This window comes from Heterocephalus glaber, unplaced genomic scaffold, assembly GCF_053883595.1.
Source record: "Heterocephalus glaber isolate CG9 unplaced genomic scaffold, H.glaber_assembly_v1.0 deba00001442, whole genome shotgun sequence".
NCBI classification, from domain to species: domain Eukaryota; kingdom Metazoa; phylum Chordata; class Mammalia; order Rodentia; family Bathyergidae; genus Heterocephalus; species Heterocephalus glaber.
Window position 1 is genome coordinate 42,619,734 of NW_028258296.1, and position 19,391 is coordinate 42,639,124.

Sequence of the window (19,391 nt, forward strand, 5' to 3'; positions counted from 1 at the left end):
GCGATATTCTTAGATAAACAATGTTAGAATTTTCAGTACTCGCAAATGTTGGGCAGAAGCACATTTCATGACAGGAGATAGCATATATCAACTTCCTGGGATAAGAGCTTGCCTTCCCTCTACAGAAACTGTCCTGCTGCACACACAGTGTTAGACTACATATTCCAATTTCACTTTGGTCTAAGAGTTCCAGACAGTGACTGAAAATTCCTTCTATTTAACCATTCCTTTCATTCACAAGCACCTGGCTGCTCCCTCCATTTCTACTTTCTCTGTTCATTCTAAAAGGCATATTTAACATTGTAAAAGCTCAAGACTGCTTCAGTTAGCAATGAAAAGGTTATATAAAAAATTTTAAATGTTAGTCTTACCTCTGGTGGTTTGAGCGGCCCTGGTTCTGAAACAAATGTAAAAATTGGCATTGTCAGTGCAGTTATTTGGTCTGGTTAGCAACCTTAGCTTGTTCTCTGCAGCGTGGCAAGACACTACTGCTTTGTTTTCTTAACTGATACCCATAATATATTTCCAGGGTCCCTTGGCTGGGCTAGTAATTGTTTTGCAACCTGGGTTCTCTTACCTTATTGGCTTGTCAGGAAAGTGACTCATACTTTTAAATGACTTCTAGGTTATGCTTAACTTTTTAAATTGTATATTAAGCAATGTCAACCTAACCACATAAAACTCCTTAAAACAAGGGCTTGCACTAAATTTAAATGCATGATAGGTAGGCGCAAACCCTCTTTCAACACACGTTTTAAGAATCTAAATGCACTAAGTCATACAGGTATTGCACTAACTACAACAACTGCAGATTGAACACAGCACAGCATTTCATATGATCTTTTATCATTAAGCAGCTATAATTCTTATTTTTAATTCTGAGGAAAATGCAGTTTAACTTAAGATATGGAAATTTAAAAGAAAACAGCATTTGATTGCAATACTAACTTTCTTTTCATCCTTATTTTACCTCTCAATAAACAGGAGCAACATCCTTTCACTACATTTTAGTTCTGTATTTGATTAACAGTTATAAGGGGCCCTGGGATCTTCAGGGGAACAATTTGGTCGAAAGGTAAAGGATCATTCAGAGAACAGGAACACAAACTGCAGACAGAAAATGGTGGGCAGTGCTTTTGCTTTATTTCCCTACATCTAGAAGCACCAAACATACATCTTACAGCTTCTCTACACCAAGCAAAATCCTTCACTGCAAGGGGCCCACACCTGTATTTTTCCCATCCAAAATAACCCTCTAAAGGAGGATCTTAGAAGAGAGATGCCCCAGAGAGAGGTATTAGGTTAGTAATGCAGGCCTAATCGGGACCTCTGTGTAGGTCTCTTTAAAAGGCTGTAAGAAGCTCTGTGGCTGGCCAGAGTTCACAAGGAAAACTACCAGACACCCGACTAGCTGCCACATACTGCTTGACAGAGAAGGCTGCCTGGGGCATGGAACTGGAGGCTGTAGGCTGTCTTCCCCTTCCCTTTACAGAACTATTCCAACTCATGGAAAAGAAAGATCCATGATTAGAAAAGTTACTTTTCTGAAGAAAAGCTGAATCCTCAATCCCTTTATTAATATCAAACTCCAATACCCCATTTGATGGAAAACCATCTGTCTTCTTGAGGGCATCTTTGTTAGCCCCGAAGTTGGCTTTTACCACTCAGTATTCCTGGACAAGAAGTTATTTCACTTTTTTTTCCTCCTCATAAGAACTATGCAATGTCTCAGAAGAAGGACTGCCTAAAAGGGGTGGCTGGGAAACGTCTATAAAAGTACCCTTTGGCTGGCACCAACTCAGAACCCAGGCTAATAGGGCAGCTAGGATACCTGTTTTACTGGTTTTCCCCGAAAGATACATATTCTAGGATAGCCCTAACCTTTATTTTCCTACTGGTGTGTTCATGCCTGATCTGGGAATCATAAATTGTAGGGAGCACCAACAGGAGGGCAGTCTAAGCTTTCCATCCAAGAACACTGAGGAAAAATTTGGTATTTCAAGGTGACCTCTAAAATGGTGACTTTTAAAATCGGGAAGACCTTTAGATAACTTCTAAAAATGGAGAATTCTCAGATCTTTTGGTTTTAGTGTCAATAAACAAATATGCACTTTCACCATTAGGTCTGGGATAATAAAAGCTGATTATCACCATAGCTTCTTTGGCTGAATTTTGACCTAGAAGAAAAGGGTAGTTCAGATATGATGAAAAAAGTCTCAGAATCAGTCTTTTTCTCTGTGTCTGTCTCTCTTCTCTCTCTTCTCTCTCTCTCTCTCTCTCTCTCTCTCTCTCTCTCTCTCTCTCTCTCTCTCTCTCTCAGAAACTTTCTTAGGATAGTAATTCAATTCTCCAAGTTTCTAAAAGTTTTTAATCAGCAGCATGTCTTTACCCTGCAGCCTACTTCTTAGGCTCCTATTGAACAAACTATAAAATGTTCTTACCCTTTCAAGAACCTTTCTAGATGGTGATTCACAGGTCCTTGAGGGGTTTATACCCTGCATTCTTTCATCCTGTCCCAACTAGTTTAATGGAATTCACAGAAGTGGTATTACCAAAGCTCCATCTCCAATGCCAGCAGAGTTCCCTCTGCATATTTGTGGTAGAGAAATGACTTTCACTCAGGCTTTAGATTCACAGTGTATAATTCACTTGTTTAAATACAAAATTCAGTCCTGTTATTTTTTTTAATACAAGTGGCTCTTAGCTCATACATTATTAGACAATTGCTTTGCCTCTTATCTCAAGTTCTATTTCCTCAGACTAAACAAATCAATGTCCAGAAGACTGATTGTCACAAAAGGGGCCACAGAAAAGTAATTACCAGTATAGTTATTGAAGGTGCCCTGCCATCATAGCTAATGTGCAATTTCTGTGAAACATAAAACTGAAGGACGGCTGGATTGATCAAATTTTGGAGGAAGTTGCACAAATGCTATATTCACTACTCAGATCTATAGCAATTACTGTAAAGAAAAAAGTGAACCATAAACCATAAAAAATACTTGAAAGGAGGATTTGATTTCAAGTCTTTTTTGGAGCTGGAAAGGAATCTAACCATACAATCATTTACAATTCATTTTAATAATTAATGAGGTATCAATAAACTGAAACAGTTAAATGGAAGGAATTATAACTACTACTTTGTAATATGAAATTGTCTTGATGAGTTAAAAAAATAATTTATACAAAAGTTTTTAACTACCATTAAACAGAACCAAAGTCTTTTTTTATGAAATCAATGATCAAGCCTCAGTTCATTTAAAAGTAATGTGATAAAATCTCTTGTGGTAGAAGGCTAAAATAAAATTGTACTGTAAAAATTTATCTCTTAGGATAAAATGTGCAATAATATTACTTATTTTTTAAAAAGCCCATTTTGAGTGGGATGTGGGTTCTAGGTAGAAATCTTGCAAGATTAAACCAGCAGGATACCAAGGCAAATTCTTTCCAATTATAGGTGGATACTACAGCAGCAGCAGCAGCAGCAGCAGAGTAACAGCCAGCCTAGACAGAAGAGCAATTAAACAGCTAACCAAATGGGGATCTGCTTCAGTTAAATATTAGAGAAGCTAAGGCTTGCATTCCCACAAAAGGAAAAGATGCATTAACGTAAAGTTGTCTGCTCCAGCAATATTTGCCTTCGAAAGTTACTTTCTTTGTTTAAACTGTAAAGATTCAAAGCAAGCTATATTGATCACTGTCATGGTAAGAAGGAGACAAAAGGGACTAGCCATATATTATCTTGGGGGGAAAACTTAAATGTCCCCAAAAGTTGCAATCTAGAATCAGACCTTCATAGTAGTGTACCATGAGAAGGAAATGTCACCCTAAAATTACATCAGCTTTGCAGTAACTTGTTAAGAGAGACTCATAAGTATTCCCTATTAATGTTGGAAAGTTCTGGCACACACTTCAGAGCTATGTATGGGTTGATCATCAGGGTTGCTACGGTGAACGTGAAGGAGTCAATTCAAGTTCAACTAAAAAGAGAGTGGAACTTCTTGCCCTTTATTTATATCCATGCAAATCTTCAAAGGTTATGACAAACTAATCAACCAACCTTCAAATATGTTTCCAAGTTGTACAGTTTATCTTACTAAAAAAATAACATACTTTTTCATACTTCAAATGGACTTAAGTTAATATTCTGTCATGGTCATATATTAATATGAATGGATTGCTTCATTCAGAAATGCACTGCATATTTACCAAATAATTATCATGTCCAGGGTGAGTGAAGACTGGATAAGATTTAAGGGATATAGAATATGAAATATAAAAGATGAGGATAGGACAGTATCCTAAGAAGGCTAACTTTCATAAGAAAAGAAATGTTTAATGACTAATATTCAGCCACATTCTGTAACATCTTTAAGCACTATACAAGGGTTTAAATAGTGGACACAGAAGATGAGAACTACATTCCCTATGTTTGCTCTCACTTCTTCTATAGTGGAGGAGCATATAACCTAGTAGGTGAAGTAAAGTGGCAAAGATAGCAATATTCCCCAAGTAATCCTTGTGTACCACTATAGTGTCCAGTTTCCCTTATAATTCAGTTAAAGATATGTAACTAGTTTTAGCCATTGGCAATGATCACAAATAGCACTGCTAATTTCTAGGCCATGGGTTTAAAAAGCTGCCACCCTGAAAACCATGCAGCATGCCAGCAGAGTCATAGATGGAATCGTCCTATACCCCAGGTCATTACTTGGAGGACCACTAAACATCAGGAAACAGCGTATGTGAGAGAGACTTTCAATGTGTGAAAGCTACTGGAACTAAGAGTTTGTTAGTTAGCACAACACAACCTGGCCTTGCAATTACACATATGCTAATTAGAGAATAACTTGATTCAGACTATAACTGAGTGATCAAGGTGAGGTTAATGATCCCAAAGTGCTTGGGTAGAGAGTAAAGGAAGGGGAGACCTTGGAACTATAAGGAGAAAGGGGGGGGGGGGGTTTCAGAGGCAGTCAACAGTATGAGCCAAGCAAGAATTTTAAAATAGCATTGACTGATCAGGAAGCAGATTCCTCCAGAAAGAGAGGTATTTCTGTCATTGGGGGTTATGTAAACTGCTTTACTTTCTTGCTACTTATCAACCTAACCCAGGTGTCCCCTGCAAAACAACCTGGTGATCAATGCTTAGGGCTTGAGCCTTTCTTGCATAAATACTAGAAAGGGATATAAAATATCTACCCAATCTCCTCTCTTTAATTTTTAAGGTACCAACAAGGGATTCAGATGAGGCTTTTATTTCACTTGTTCAGCATTTTGTCAGGCACTCGTGTTCCCAGGGACAGGACCAAAACCTGTACAATCTCCCATACCTGCTGCTTTTAGATCTAAGAAGACTACAGTGATCCTCAGGATACAGAGGCCCTGGTACATTGCATTCTACTCATTCTTCTTTGCATGTGTTTGATGGTCTATTTACTTGCTTATCAATACACCATGTCTTCCCTGAGGTCAAAACAGTAATAATCTATGGTTCTTATAATTGAGCCAAACTGAAGAGATTACCAAGAAGATAGTTATAATAAATGAGGCTGATGCTATGATGAAAGTAATTATAAGGAGCCAGAGCCACACAAAGGACGAACAGATGAAGAAAGCCTAGGGACCGAGAGTATCAGAAAAAGTTCTCAAAGGGAAGGGCAACATTTTCTCTGAGCATTCAAAAATGAATATGTTTAACAAACAAAGAACGATACTGAAATAGACAAATTACACTTAGATATTTAAACATGAAAAAAAATCACTGGGGAACTATGAGTAAACAGAGTTGTAGTATGGACTGGGGAGTGGGAGTAGTGGTAAAAACAGGGCTGGAACAATGATCTGAAACACTGTATGCCACACTGGAAGGTTTAGACATGTTTCTGTTAAAAATAGACAACAGTAAACAAGAGTGACGTAATCATACTGGATTTTAAAAGATTTTTAAAGGTAATTTTAGAAATTATATAGGAGTAAGATCAATAGTAGGGCATGAAGAAACTTTTGAAATGGTCCTAGTAAAAGGGAATGAGATTTATTACCTATAGCAGTTCCATATGAGTAAATTTGGGGTTAATGTATGAATGGAAGGTTTGGATGTGTCCATGAATGGAAGAATTTTAACTAAGACAAAAAAATAGGAAAGTGATAGGACTAATGAGGTTGGTGTTAGATATGGTGTTTGAGGTCACGCAAGACACCCAGGAGAGGACAAGTGAAGAGAAGATGGAAATTCTAAATTCAGAGTTCAGAAAAAATGTCACTTGTAGAGATGAAGCCTTATCTCTCTGAGGTACAGGTTGTAGCCAAAACCAGAGAAACCAATCAGATCTCCAAAGGATAGCATGAGGGGTATGATGGATGTGAAGGAGAATGTCGAGAAGACTGTTAACAGTGTCAAATAAGAGAGAAAGATAAAGAAAGTTAACCCTTGAAATGTGATAACCAGAGGATCTGACAACTGGAAGGCAGAATGGAAGGTTATTTTGCCTTCATTTAGTCCCTGGATTATTTTATAATTTTGTATAATTCGTGACTCTTCTCCATTTGCCACTCCTTTCTAAAGCTAGTGTTGATTAAAGGGGTCATGTTGCCCCTGTGGGGACTGCTTCCCATCCCACTTACTCCAATATTTACCACAACATAACCATTCCTACTATGCACAGCTCTCTGGCCCATAAGTGACTTCCTGACTCACACTAAGTCAGTCAGAATCCTTTTGTCTCTTAAGAACATAGTCTAACTGTGGTAAGCACTGGAGCTATAAAGTTGGGATAAATTTCAAGCTACCTATGACTTATGTGGGAACCAGGATTAATGTAAACATTTGAATTCTCCTTGAATCACTATTCACCTGCTTTAAATTTGCCTACTGGAATGAATTTCTCAAAGTTGAGTTCTCCTGAAATGATACTACACCTGCCTCCACATGAAAGCCCATTTCAAGCAAACCCTGTCTCCACCTCCTAATGTATCTTCTCCTTCCTCCTGCCCTCCCCACACCTGCATTCCCCAAATACTGTGACAGCCATAGAAAACTACATTCACTGAACTGCTGCAAGCAATGGTTCCTGGATGCCAAAACAAAGATCTACAGAAATCTTAAGCAATGCAGAGATTCTTGGCAGATTACCAAACAGTCCATAAAATGTGGCTTTGCCTGTGGTCTCAAAAACAGCACCTAGTCTACTACACTCACATCAGACCCACCAGCCTCAAATTCACACTTTACCCACAGTTACTATCTACACCAGCACAGGGAGGGTGAGTATGAGGACAGGATACCATGACTGCCAACTTTCAGAGGACAACCTCTTGGGAAAGGAGAGGAGAAAGCTGCCGATGCGGCTCTAACATCAACCCTTCTTCATAAGGGCTACTCAGAAAATCCTGATGTGAAGGAAAAAAGAGAAGCCTCCTAGGCAGGTTCTTACTTCATACCACCAATTAACTGACTATAAGGATTCAATGTCACTGGTCTCTTCAAAATCTTGAACAGGAAAGGACATGAAGAGAAGACAGAGAAAAGGCAGATAGGCAAAACAGAGAGGAAAGGGGGTCAAGGTGAGGATGCAAAGCAAAGACAGACTCAAGAGTGCAAGAGAATCTGTTCTAAATTCCAAGCAGCAAATTTAGTCAAAGGTCCCAAAAAACCACTATCCTGCTTTATAATGAACTACGTAACAAATTTTAGAGAATGATTCTACCTTTTAATGGACGATATCTGAATAACCAAACATCTTTAATCTACAAGTCATTAAGAGTCTTATTTTTAGTTACCTCCTTTTCAAATTTTATGATTCAAATGTCTCATTTTAAAAGAAGGGATCCTTGATCTGAAAGTGTCATGTCATAAGAACTTGGAGATCTGAGGGCTCCCGTGGCGAGTGAGGAGGTATAGTCCCCAGGATACCAGGTTCTCTCCTAGCATCGGGAGACATTCTCATATACAAACATTTGGTAGTTCCTAACTTACTTAAATTCCAAAGTATTTCTGCCTTAAAAATTATTTGAAAATTTCCCTTTTACAGAGAGAAGCAAAGGTGATGGCTTATGAGAAGTAGGTCCTGGGCACTTGACACATTATCCTCACAGCTAATTGCCAGGACTGGGAGAACAGGCCAGAAGCTGGGCTCCCTGGATTTGGATCTTGGCTCTACTGACTCTCTGTGCCTTGGATTCTCATCTGTAAAACAGGAACATCAACACAGCCAACTTTACAGAATTTTTGTAACACTAAATGATTTACTAATGCAAATGTGTTTACTGGATACTACACATTTATTTAAAAATGTAAAAGCTAAGTGCTATTATTATCCTTATTTTATAGGGATGAAATGAAAACTTATAAAGTTTTATAAAGTTTAAATAACTGGAGTCTTAAAAAGTTTAACTGGGGTCCAAAGGCACCCAGAGAGTAAACTGAGGAGCCAGGAATCAAATGTGACTAAGACTCCAAAGTGCACAGGTTTTACTGTCAGTGTAAAATGACTCATCCATGGACAGAGTACACTGAACTAATGACTAGGAACAGATACTGGTTATACTTCGTTCTTCTATCCTGCTAGACCAGGAACTCCAGACTGGTTCCTATTGACTTTTTAATGTAAAAATTAGAATTGTTAAGGCCCTTTGAAGTCATACTTGAGTATCATTTTAAAGTTTGGTGCTTATTAATTTTTCTATCCACATTACCTTCAGACTATACAAAAAACACAGAATAAGACTATGTCTTCTAAAAACCTGACTTCTCACAGTAATACCCTAGATTAAAAGAGCAAGTTCTTAATTGCACCCTGGGACCATGGTAAGCATCACTATGATCTCATTAGAACCTCCAATAATCCTCCAATTTACATTGTGAAGATGGCCAGATGAAAGCTCAGAATGTTCACATCAATTCCCCCAAAGCTCAGGTAGCCAGCAAATAGCAGAGCCAGAATTTCAACCATCTCTACTTGACTCTCAACTATTCTCCCATATTCCACTCTTTAAGACATAAACACCACGCTAACCACGGGATTACTTTATGTTTTTCACAGACTCCAACTCTTTGAGGCAGGGCTGTGGTATTTATACAAACACATGGTTCTGCTAATCCTCAAAAAGATAATAAGATGGGACATATAAAAATCAAGCCATGAGAGTTAAGTGATAAGTTGTATCAGGCAAACAAAGGATAATAGTAATAATGTGCAATATTCTATTTTACAACCTTGTAAACCATTTCTGACCTTTAGACAAATATAAGACAATCCTGTCTGCTTCAATCACAACCTTGAGCAAAGTGCAGAAGCACTCTGATCCATCAGCAGTGGAAAGGACTCTTTTGAAGACGGAAGGAGCTCACATGGAAAGATGCTGCAGCACCCAAGCAGGGGAAAGCACAATGCAGGTGTTCAGCTAATGCAGCTCTTGCAGCTGCCCAGGCCTAGCACAGATAATGGCACACAGGGCCCTCTAAAAATGTCCACCAAAGGAGCAAAGTGAGAAGAATCTGCTGTGATCTCATTCTTCTCACAGGATTCACCTTTTCTACAATTCCCCATTCTCTGAACTCGGCTCTGAACTGAGCTAGTCTCTGTTTCCTTTCCTTACATTATCCAAAATAATTCAATGTCCATCTTTTCCTTTGGGAAAATCAAAGGTTGACATGGCTACCTTTTGAACTCAAGCTGTTAAAGATCCTTTCTTGTGTTCAAAAAGTTTTACTGGTTTTGAAAAGTCTTATTGATAAAACACAGAGAAACTCAGGGGAAAAGGACAAAGAGAAAAGAGAAGAAAGAGAAAGAATAAAGAGACTAGAAAAGAAAGAGAAGGGAGAGAGCCCAAGAGGAGCACGGAGAGGCAAAGGCTACTGAATGCATAATTGCCAACAAGCTCATGGAACAACCATGGAGCACTATTTTTAAAGACTGTTTGGAAAATATTTACATAAAATCCAAAGAATACATGTCCTTTGTTGAATGCTAGAAAATGACAATGTATTCATTTCATTAATTCATGAGTTAGTCTGTGTGATGTTTACTTGTGGCACCATTAGCAACTCCGAGAAAAATATTTGAGAAGCAACAAGCAAATTAAGAACTAAAGGTAGAAGAAAATCTTTCTGTTTTGTTTTTTCTTACTGCTTATTTGTATTAACTATATTTGTAGTTATAATGGTATTTAGGGTTAGGGTTAATGAAATGGATGACATGAAAACATCTCAGTGGCTCCTGAGGATCTTCCTTTCCAAGATACATACAAAATCACACAGAACAGTCATACGATTTTAAACAATTTTCGAATTGTGCTTAAAAATGAGTTTCAAAAGAAGATAGGTTACAATAAACACATATTAAGTGTAAGCTAGACCTTAATTATGTTTGCAAGTTTTATACCCTCATTAAAAACAGAATCCCAATAATAAATATAACTTACCACCAGAATTAACTCTGCCGCAATTGTCTACTCTTCCCAAGCATTCTTTATGTGCTTTTGCTCCACACTTAAAACATAAATAGCCTTGATAAAATGTTCCTCTGAAAGGTAAAATTAGAGAGTGATATATTAAAAGGTGCTAAATTCTTCCTTTATGAAATCATTAGCTCAGAAGGGGGAAAAAATGTATCACAATGCTACCAAAGTGCCCTCCGCAGAGGGAGAGGTCCTCCCTGGGGCTGATGAAGGAACTGTCCAAGTCTAAGGCCTAGCAAAGATCAGTTGGGTCCAAACCATGAAGGCATTATCCCCACTTTAGAAAATTTTGGCTAGAATGCTAGAAAAGTGTGAAGCACTTAGCAATTACAACAGTTCATGTAAACTGAAAAACAGGCTTGAGCACGCTTACCTCAGGAGCATCTGGCAGACTTTGCAGGATGTCACCCGAGTGAAGGTATGCATCTTGAAGTCATGGAAATTGGAGTCTGCAAAATCTGGCCTTATGTTAGATCTGTACAAATGGAAAAAGTTACTTCGTAAAGAAATCTTCAAAACAAAGCAGCATTCTCTGCATCTAAATGCATCTAAATTCATCAAAATTGCATTGGGTAGAGATCTAATTTAAGCAAAAAGGTTTAAATATGCAGTTCTTTCCAATGCAAAAGCGTACCATCCATGAAAACGTGCATCACACTCTGGTTGTGTGGGAACTTGTAAAAAAAGAAGACATAAGCCACCTAATCCTGAGAACTGAGTGACGCCAGAGAGCTCTGTAGCATGGTAACCCAGATCTACCTGCTGGGAAACAAAAATTATTGGATATTCACATCCTGTGGTAGTTCCTTTTCTCTAGCCACATTATTGATATATAAGGCAGCTGGTAAAGTTGGGAGGGAGAGGCAGAGTGTGGTGCATTTCCAGAATTCATCTCTGAATAGGTGCATGGATTATGCAATGGTCTATAAAAAGGAATAAAATAATTTTATAGAAAGTTTTCAAACAACACATCAATTATTAAAAACTCTAACAATTTGCTTTCTTTGTAATCCAAATAAAAAGTAAACAAAATTATTTCACCTCTTACATTTTATTTATAATATATATACACATACATATAAAACCAATATTATTATGCATACCTCAAAGGAACATTTATTATGCATATTCTCTTATGCTGGTTATTGATACAACCACTTTACGTGTATTACTTTAATTTTCACATTAATCCTAACTGCCTGGCACTAATAATAGCATTACCTCACAAAAAAGAAAATTGGGCTAACTCTAAAGTTTGCTCTAAAGTTAGGAAATGGTGAGTAAAGAAATCCAACCCAGGCCTGTGTTCCTACCCATTCAGCAATGTTCACATTAAAATAGTTAAATTTTGTGTTTGGTAGGTATGTTGGAAGGTGTTAAATTCAGCCTTTTCTAGAAGACGTTTTTGTACTTTTTAATTTAGCCATAGCACAGGAGAAAGCAGAAAAATTAGGACAGAATAAGTTAAAGATGGATACAAATCAGAAATACACCTAGAAAGCTAAGACAATACACTCCAAGAGGTTACACGCAATTTGAGAGATTGTAGGAAAAGTTTGATGAGCTAGGATTTCCCCTTTTATAGAATACAGCAACTCTCGAACACACTGAGCCTTGGCGTAATGAAGCATAGCACAGGCAGGCAACCAGGCATCAATCTCTGAGGTACCGGGAGAAGCCTTATGAAAAAACATTCGCAAAGGCAATTGGAGTAGCAGGCAGTGATGCAGAAGTGTCAGAGAGGTCAGTCTTCCAATCCATCTGCTGAATATGAGCATGCTAAAAATGAAATCAAATATTAGTGCCATCTGGGATTTCTATGCTTTGTGCTTCTGGTGACCTCCCTTTTTAAGAAAATGTTCTGCATGCTGAAAAGTATGGCCATTTACATAGATGCATTTCTGTGTTGCTGATTAAAAATTATAAAGTTCTGCAGAAAGAGAAGAAAAATATATGGATCTAGAAACAAAACACCCATCACATTGTTCAGTCAATATTTGATTCCTGAATCTATAAAGCTATGCATTGAAAAGAGCACCAGTACCCATTTCCTTACCCAGGAAGGGCTGTTGTTCATTTTTCTTAGAGCAACAAGGTGATAGAGTCATAGATGAATTGTCAAGCAATAGTTTTAGTCCTAGGAACTTGAAGAATTTATCAGCTTGGAGTTTTCAAATAAAAAGTCTCCAGGCAGAGACTTATATAAGTAGGTCCCAACCAGGTAAGAATTTCATTTCAGCAATCTGCTTTGGACATAGATGGGACACCTTTGTCTTGGAGCCCAGTTATGTGCGCATATATATGTGTACAACCATATAAATGTTTATTCCTACATATGCATATGTATCAGAGTTCTGTTTGAACCATTTGTATTTGAAACTTATGCCAATTAATTGAGAATAAGCTGACTTCTCTGAAGACAAAGTACTAAAAGGAGAATTGCAAACATACTGCGAGGCTTTAAAAAATCATAAGATAAAAAAAAAACTCTGAAAATATTGTTAACAGCCGTTGCCTTGAGGGAAATGAGATTTGAATGGTAGGGAGGAAATATTATACATTTTTTAAAACTATAACTGCATATTATTTAAAAACTCTTAAATCAAACGTTAAAGAATAAAAGTTAACTTTATGACCCCTGAAACTGCTACTGAGGCACTATTGAATATAAAAGCATAGCGGAGGGCAGGAATCTGAAATTAGATCACCTGGGCTTAAATCCTAACTTGCAAATCAGTAGCAGTATGACCTTAGGCAAGTTGGTAAGTATAAAACAGGAATACTAATAAAACTAAACTCAAAAATTGAGGTGATATATGTAAAGTTCTTAGAATACTGCCTGACCCAGAGTTGGTGTTCAATGGGTGTTGGCATCATTTTTGAAATTCTGATGCCAAATACACAGGACAGTGGTGTGACTGAAATAATACTTTATGAGTGGAACACTCATAACAACCTAGGTTGTTTGCAACCAAATCTCCAGAGGATTTCCGTTGCCTTGGCAATTTCCAGTAGGAAGACTATTATACATCCAGTATCCTTGGAACCTGGAATCCACATATAATTATTTATGTAAAATAGGAAATGGAGTTAATCAGGAGAGGATGGATATGGAAAAGGCCCAGAAAATAGACGAAGTCATACCAAATGCCAATTGAAGAGAAAGAAATGTCAACCCACATGTAGCCTGTGAAGGATGCAGATGCCAAAGGTAGTGAAGTTGTTGATGGGAAGAACTGAGAAGGCAGACTGACCAGAAAAGGACAGAGAAGGATCAAAAATATAGACTGGGAAAACACTAGGGTGAGAATGGTCAAAAATGGTATTTGTTGCAGCCTCCAATGTATCAGGCACATAGCTAGGCTCATCACATGCTTTTTTACATTTGCTTCTCACAGCCAGAGACAGTCACTCATTTCATAAATATTTACTAAGTAGTTATCATACAGGCAGGCTCTAAGGCAGGAACAGAAACAAGTATTGTTCATTTAGGGGCTAGTAAGTGAAGAGGGAGGGACACAGATAAAGAGGTTGCCAGGGGCCAAGGAAGGAAGTGAGATTTTATACAAGGATTGACAACATGTTTAATCATCAAAAACATCTCTGTGGTTACTAGGTAGAGAATTTTTTGCAGTGATTTAAAGTGGACATAGTGAGACCAGTTATGGGATTGTGTTGTCTACAGACAAGAAATGGGAGAACAAATAGGTTTGAGCTCACTTGTCAATTATGCAGCTATTTCTAACAAGTTCCACTGTCTTAACAAATGACAATTTACTTTTGAGAACTTGGATGGAATCTTACAGATTTCTCAGTAAAATGTTTCCATTTCTTCTGTTTCACAAAGGACCTCATTTTTGTAAAAGTAATCCAGCAATCAAATATCTACAGAGCAAGTTTTGTTGATACTTTTATGGCTCCTTACAACTTTACACATTCTCCTGAGTTGGTCTCATCTTTTCATCTGGCTTCACTGTTGCCTGTAAGATAGGACCATATGTCTCCTACTAATGGAGACACATTTTCCATTCCGTATATCTGTGTTTCCAACTGCAACTCAAGCATCTCAAATGCACCGCACAAAAGCCTCAACTTCTATGACTTTTCTGAAATTTCTGAACCATTCACTCCTTCTTCCAACCTAGAAAATTTAATCACAATGATTTTTTTCCTCTCCCTCATACTCTCTGCTTATTCATGTTCTCTTCTCCTCTCCAATGTTCTAGTATCTCCTTCCCTGAAACTGTGACCAGTTTCTGTCAATTCAACCCTAAAAATACCTCCTTAAAAACCCTGATCACACAGACACACCACTGATTCTGTTTCTTTGGAGCACACTGACTATTATAGACATATTAGATAGACATATTAGGCTTAGTGGGACCAGTTCCACACCTGATCTTAGCCAAAAGGCTAAGAAGAAATAGTAGGACCAGTTCCAAAGAAAGAGGATGAGAGCAATGCTTAAATTCAGATATTTCAGCTTCTAGAATACTTTACTTGGCATCTGATGTCAATCTAAATATACCTGCTAGGCGTTCACTTACTTGCTTTGTGCAGCCCTAAAACAAACCACTATATAGCATACAAGTACTTGTTTGTATTCCTACCTCCCTACATCTGTTGTTTGAGAGCAAGGACCCTGTCATCTACTTTTTAATCTGTTTCCTCTACAGTCATCAAACAGTCTATAAAGAAAATTAACTGCAGAGAACTATGGCTGATGTAAATCAGGCAAACATATACTGTAGTGTACCATTTTCTTCATTTATTTTCAAAAGGCTGCTCTGCCAAAATATCAGACAGAATGATAGGAGAAGTAAAGGAGAGATAAATACATTTTTACTAAGCCAAAAAATTTCATTATTCATATGAAAGAAAACTAAAAAAAAATAAGAATTAGTGAATTTCAATTAAATGCTATAAACTTTATGTTTATTTACCTATATCCTCTCTTCTTTGTGAGAAAATATTTCTTCTTATAAGGATTTTAATGCTACTCACAGATATAAATGTATTTCACTAATATGACCAGTAAGTCAGTGATAGACATTATTTCAAAAGTCTAATTTAAAGTGAACATTTTCACTGTTTTAACTAGAATGTAAATCCTGAAGTCACTTTAGTATTTTAATATAGCTTTAGAATTCAGGAAGCAAGTATCAGCAAATGCTATTACTGAAAATGATTATGACTGGTTATAGAGGAAACAAGATGAGAATCCATTTATGACATCATGTTATCTCCTGCCTTGTCAGTATTAGTAGCATTTAAATATCTCTAGTATAGATATTTTGATAATTATGCAAAATATATAAAATAGTTATTTCATCATATTGTAGTGAAAGTAAAGGTGAGAGAGCTGGAAGCAGATGCCAGTTGTTAAAAATTCCTGTCTGAATGCAACAGGCTGTTTTGTCTAACAAAATGTATAGATACACAACGTTTGTGTGTATGTGTTGCTGAAATTCAGAAAATATACATTCTGAATGTTCTTTAAGAAAATGCAGGGGGCCGGGGATTTAGCTCAGCGGCACCAGGCCTGCCTTGCAAACGCAAGGTCCTGAGTTCAATCCCCGGTACTGGGGGAAAAAAAAAAGAAAATACAGAATAATTCTATTTATCTATTAAAGAATTTTTATATACAAAAATGAGTGTGTCCGTTGAATTCTATTAAATTATTAACCGATGTCACTTAAGTAAGAAGAAATTGCTATTAGCAATACTATTTCAATTAATCTTCTCAAAATAAGGTTTTAAAATAATTTAAAATATATGCATTCTACAACCTTTGAGATACTTAGCTGTATCTTGACTCTTTTTAAATAAGGTTTTAATGTGTGATATATTTACATTAATAAAGAACCAAAAAGGATTGGATCATCTCAACAGATACACAAAAAAGACATGTAATAAAAAAAGTATCAGGTGCTTCTGATGAAACCCTAAATAAATTAGATGCTGAGGAACAGTTCCTTAACATAACAAAGAATGCCAGACTGAAGATAAAAGAGAACATATTTAATGTATGACAATTATATCAAATAAAGTTTGCAAAGACATTTATATTATTTAATCATCCAGTCTTGTTCTGAAAGATCTCATCAATGTAAAATGACAAGAAAAATAAATGATAGAATACCCATATTGTTAAAAAAAAAAAAAAAAGCACAGTACACAGAATATTCATTTGGAGATGACCTTAATAGATTATCAAAAATATTCAAAAGAAGAAATTGAAAAATAATGAAACAGAAGAAAAAGACACAAAAAATGCATCCCATGAAACCAACATTCACCAACAGCAAAATGCAACAGCAACTGTGTGGTGACTCTGCCCAGCCAAACCCTTTGAGTCTCACAAGTGAAGGATCTGGCGGAGTCAGAAGGGGGCTGAACACACAGACACACAGTTTGTATGATCAGACACAATCATTAAAAGATTCCATAACAAAAGTGGGCATTCACCACAAATCTCACTGTTTGATTTTTAAAAATCTAGGGAGGCTGACACAAAGAAATTCAGAACCTGTTGTAACTCCATCACTTAATGCCTTGGGGAACATTCCAAACACCAAGTTCCTACATGTTAGCTAAGGATTGTCCAATCCTAAAAGCAGATCCTTTTAAAGAGCAGATTCAGTTCCCACTAACTTTAAAACCACTAAAGAATCAGTATGGAGATTCCTCAAAAAACTAAAAATAGAAATTCCATTTGACTCAGCTATGTCTTTCTTGGTTATAATCTCAAAAGAATTAAAGACACCATACCATAGTGATAGATCCATACTCATGTTTATAGCAGCACAATTTACTATAGCTAACTAAGCTCTGGAAACAGCCTAGATTCCTTGCAGCAGATGAGTGAATAAAGAAAATGTGATGAATTCCAAACATAAAGAAGATGAAATCGTGCCATTGGCAGGAAAATGGATGGAATTTTAGACCACCATGCTAAGCAAAGTAAGTGAAACACAGAAAGTTAAATACCACATGGTTTCTTTCATATGAAAAGTCTAAATAACAAATAAATGAAAAAAATAAAAGAGAGATGATAGAAAACTAGAAGGCAGGCTCATAATGATGGGGTGATCAGAAGGAAGTGGAAGTTAAGAAAGAAAAGTGGAACAGAGATTTAAAAATATCAAGATATGTTATATGCATGTACCAATTTCCCAATATGAACATCACTATTCTGTATTGGAAACATATACTACTTTTCAAAAAAGACCAAATTCAACTGCTGTATTAATGGGTTTCTGCAAAAAACATCTAAGAAAGGTCCTACCATGAAAATTTCAGGTTCTGTATGAATAAAATATAAAACATAACTGAAGGAAATAAAAAACATTCAAGTAAGTAAAAGTTGAATAGCAAATTCCTAAATAAGACTGAATAGTTTATTATAAATACACAATCTCTTTCGAACCTAATTTATAAATTTAAAACAATAAAACAATTCTTTCCCCTAACCACACAAATATATATGATATATATTATATATAATGTTATATACATGTCATATATATAAACACACAAAGATAATTTTTTAAATTTGACAAATGATTATAAACTTCAACTGGAAGAATACATATACAAGAATAGTCAGGAAATTTTTCAAGCCATGGTGAATTATTATAGGGAGCACCTGAAAAGCTATCATAACCTCAGAATTACCAAGACATCTTTTAAAGGTACAGATATTAACTCTGTATAGAACTGCCAATAAAACAAACAAAAAGACAAATAATACAGAAAATAAAATCATGAAGGGAATCAAATATTCACAACTCCTTAATCATGTTTAAAGTAAAAGCATTTGTAAAAGATGGTTAAATATACTTTCATTTAAAAAACATTTCCCTTAAATAAAAAAATTAAGAAACTAAAAAATAAAGCAGGAAAATATCTATAACATGTATGTTAAATATCAATATCCTTATAAGTCCACTTGAAAATCAATAAAATTTTTTTAAATTAACAGCAAGTTATAAAGAGATAAAAAGTCAATAAGTACATGAAATATGTTTAAAGTCATTAGTAACTCAAATAAATGCAAATTTAAATAAGATGGTATTATTTTACACATCAAAGTGGTAAAAAGAAAAGATAAAAGCAAAACAGATACTAGATAGTACAGGTAAACCAAAATATCCGAAACCTTAAAAATACACTAACCCTTGGACATAAAATTCTGGTTACTGGAAAATAACAGAAGTTGTTGTGAAGGGATGAATAGATGACATTTAAAACAATTCAAAGTTGGAATTTTTAATTAAAAATGGGAAATACATTTCACTACATCTGTACAATGGAATACCATACAATCAGAAATAATAAAGCAGACACATGTATTAACAAGATATTTGCAATACATTATAAAAGAACAGATTGTTACAAACAACCTGTGCTGAATCCATACTGTGATCTCCATTAAAGTGACTCATAACTGCTTGTCAACATATCTATGTGAAAATTCAAACAATGGGTGGTAGCTGTATGAATAATTTGGGGGTTTTATTTTGTAGTTACCTGTGACTTTAAAAATTTCTACAGTAAACATGCATTATTCAATTTATTTCTACATCTACTCTAGTTAGAGACCAAAGGAAAATCAGCAACTACCACAGTATCACATACCAGCTTTAAAGAGGTTATGAGCAACTTGTCCAAAGAGCATGGCTAATAATGAGTCACTCAATGGGATTTTGAGACAAAGATCTCTCAAAAGCCAGCTCTTAATCACTTTGCTAAAAGTATCACAAAGCAATTAAAAGATAAAGATGAACTGATAAATGTTTGCAATGTATGTGAAAATATTTTTAATATTCTAAGAATCATTAGGAATCAGTGAGAGCACAGTGATAAATCTGACCCACAGAAAAGTTGGCCAGGGATATGAACAAGAAATTCGTAACAAAAAACCAAGA

General features: G+C 36.0%; 1 protein-coding gene across 7 annotated transcripts in view; it reads right to left on the reverse strand.

Annotated features, from left to right (window-relative positions):
- Positions 1 to 19,391, reverse strand: part of Vav3 (vav guanine nucleotide exchange factor 3) — a 443,712-nt gene that overhangs the window by 139,693 nt on the left and 284,628 nt on the right. For all 7 annotated transcript variants that reach the window (XM_087213208.1, XM_004853591.4, XM_013075550.3 and 4 more), the window contains 3 exons: positions 10,835 to 10,936; positions 10,426 to 10,526; positions 372 to 397 (listed from right to left, as the gene is read on the reverse strand). In XM_087213208.1, coding sequence (XP_087069334.1) covers positions 372 to 397; positions 10,426 to 10,526; positions 10,835 to 10,936 — 229 coding nt within the window. The remainder of the gene's footprint in view (positions 1 to 371; positions 398 to 10,425; positions 10,527 to 10,834; positions 10,937 to 19,391) is intronic.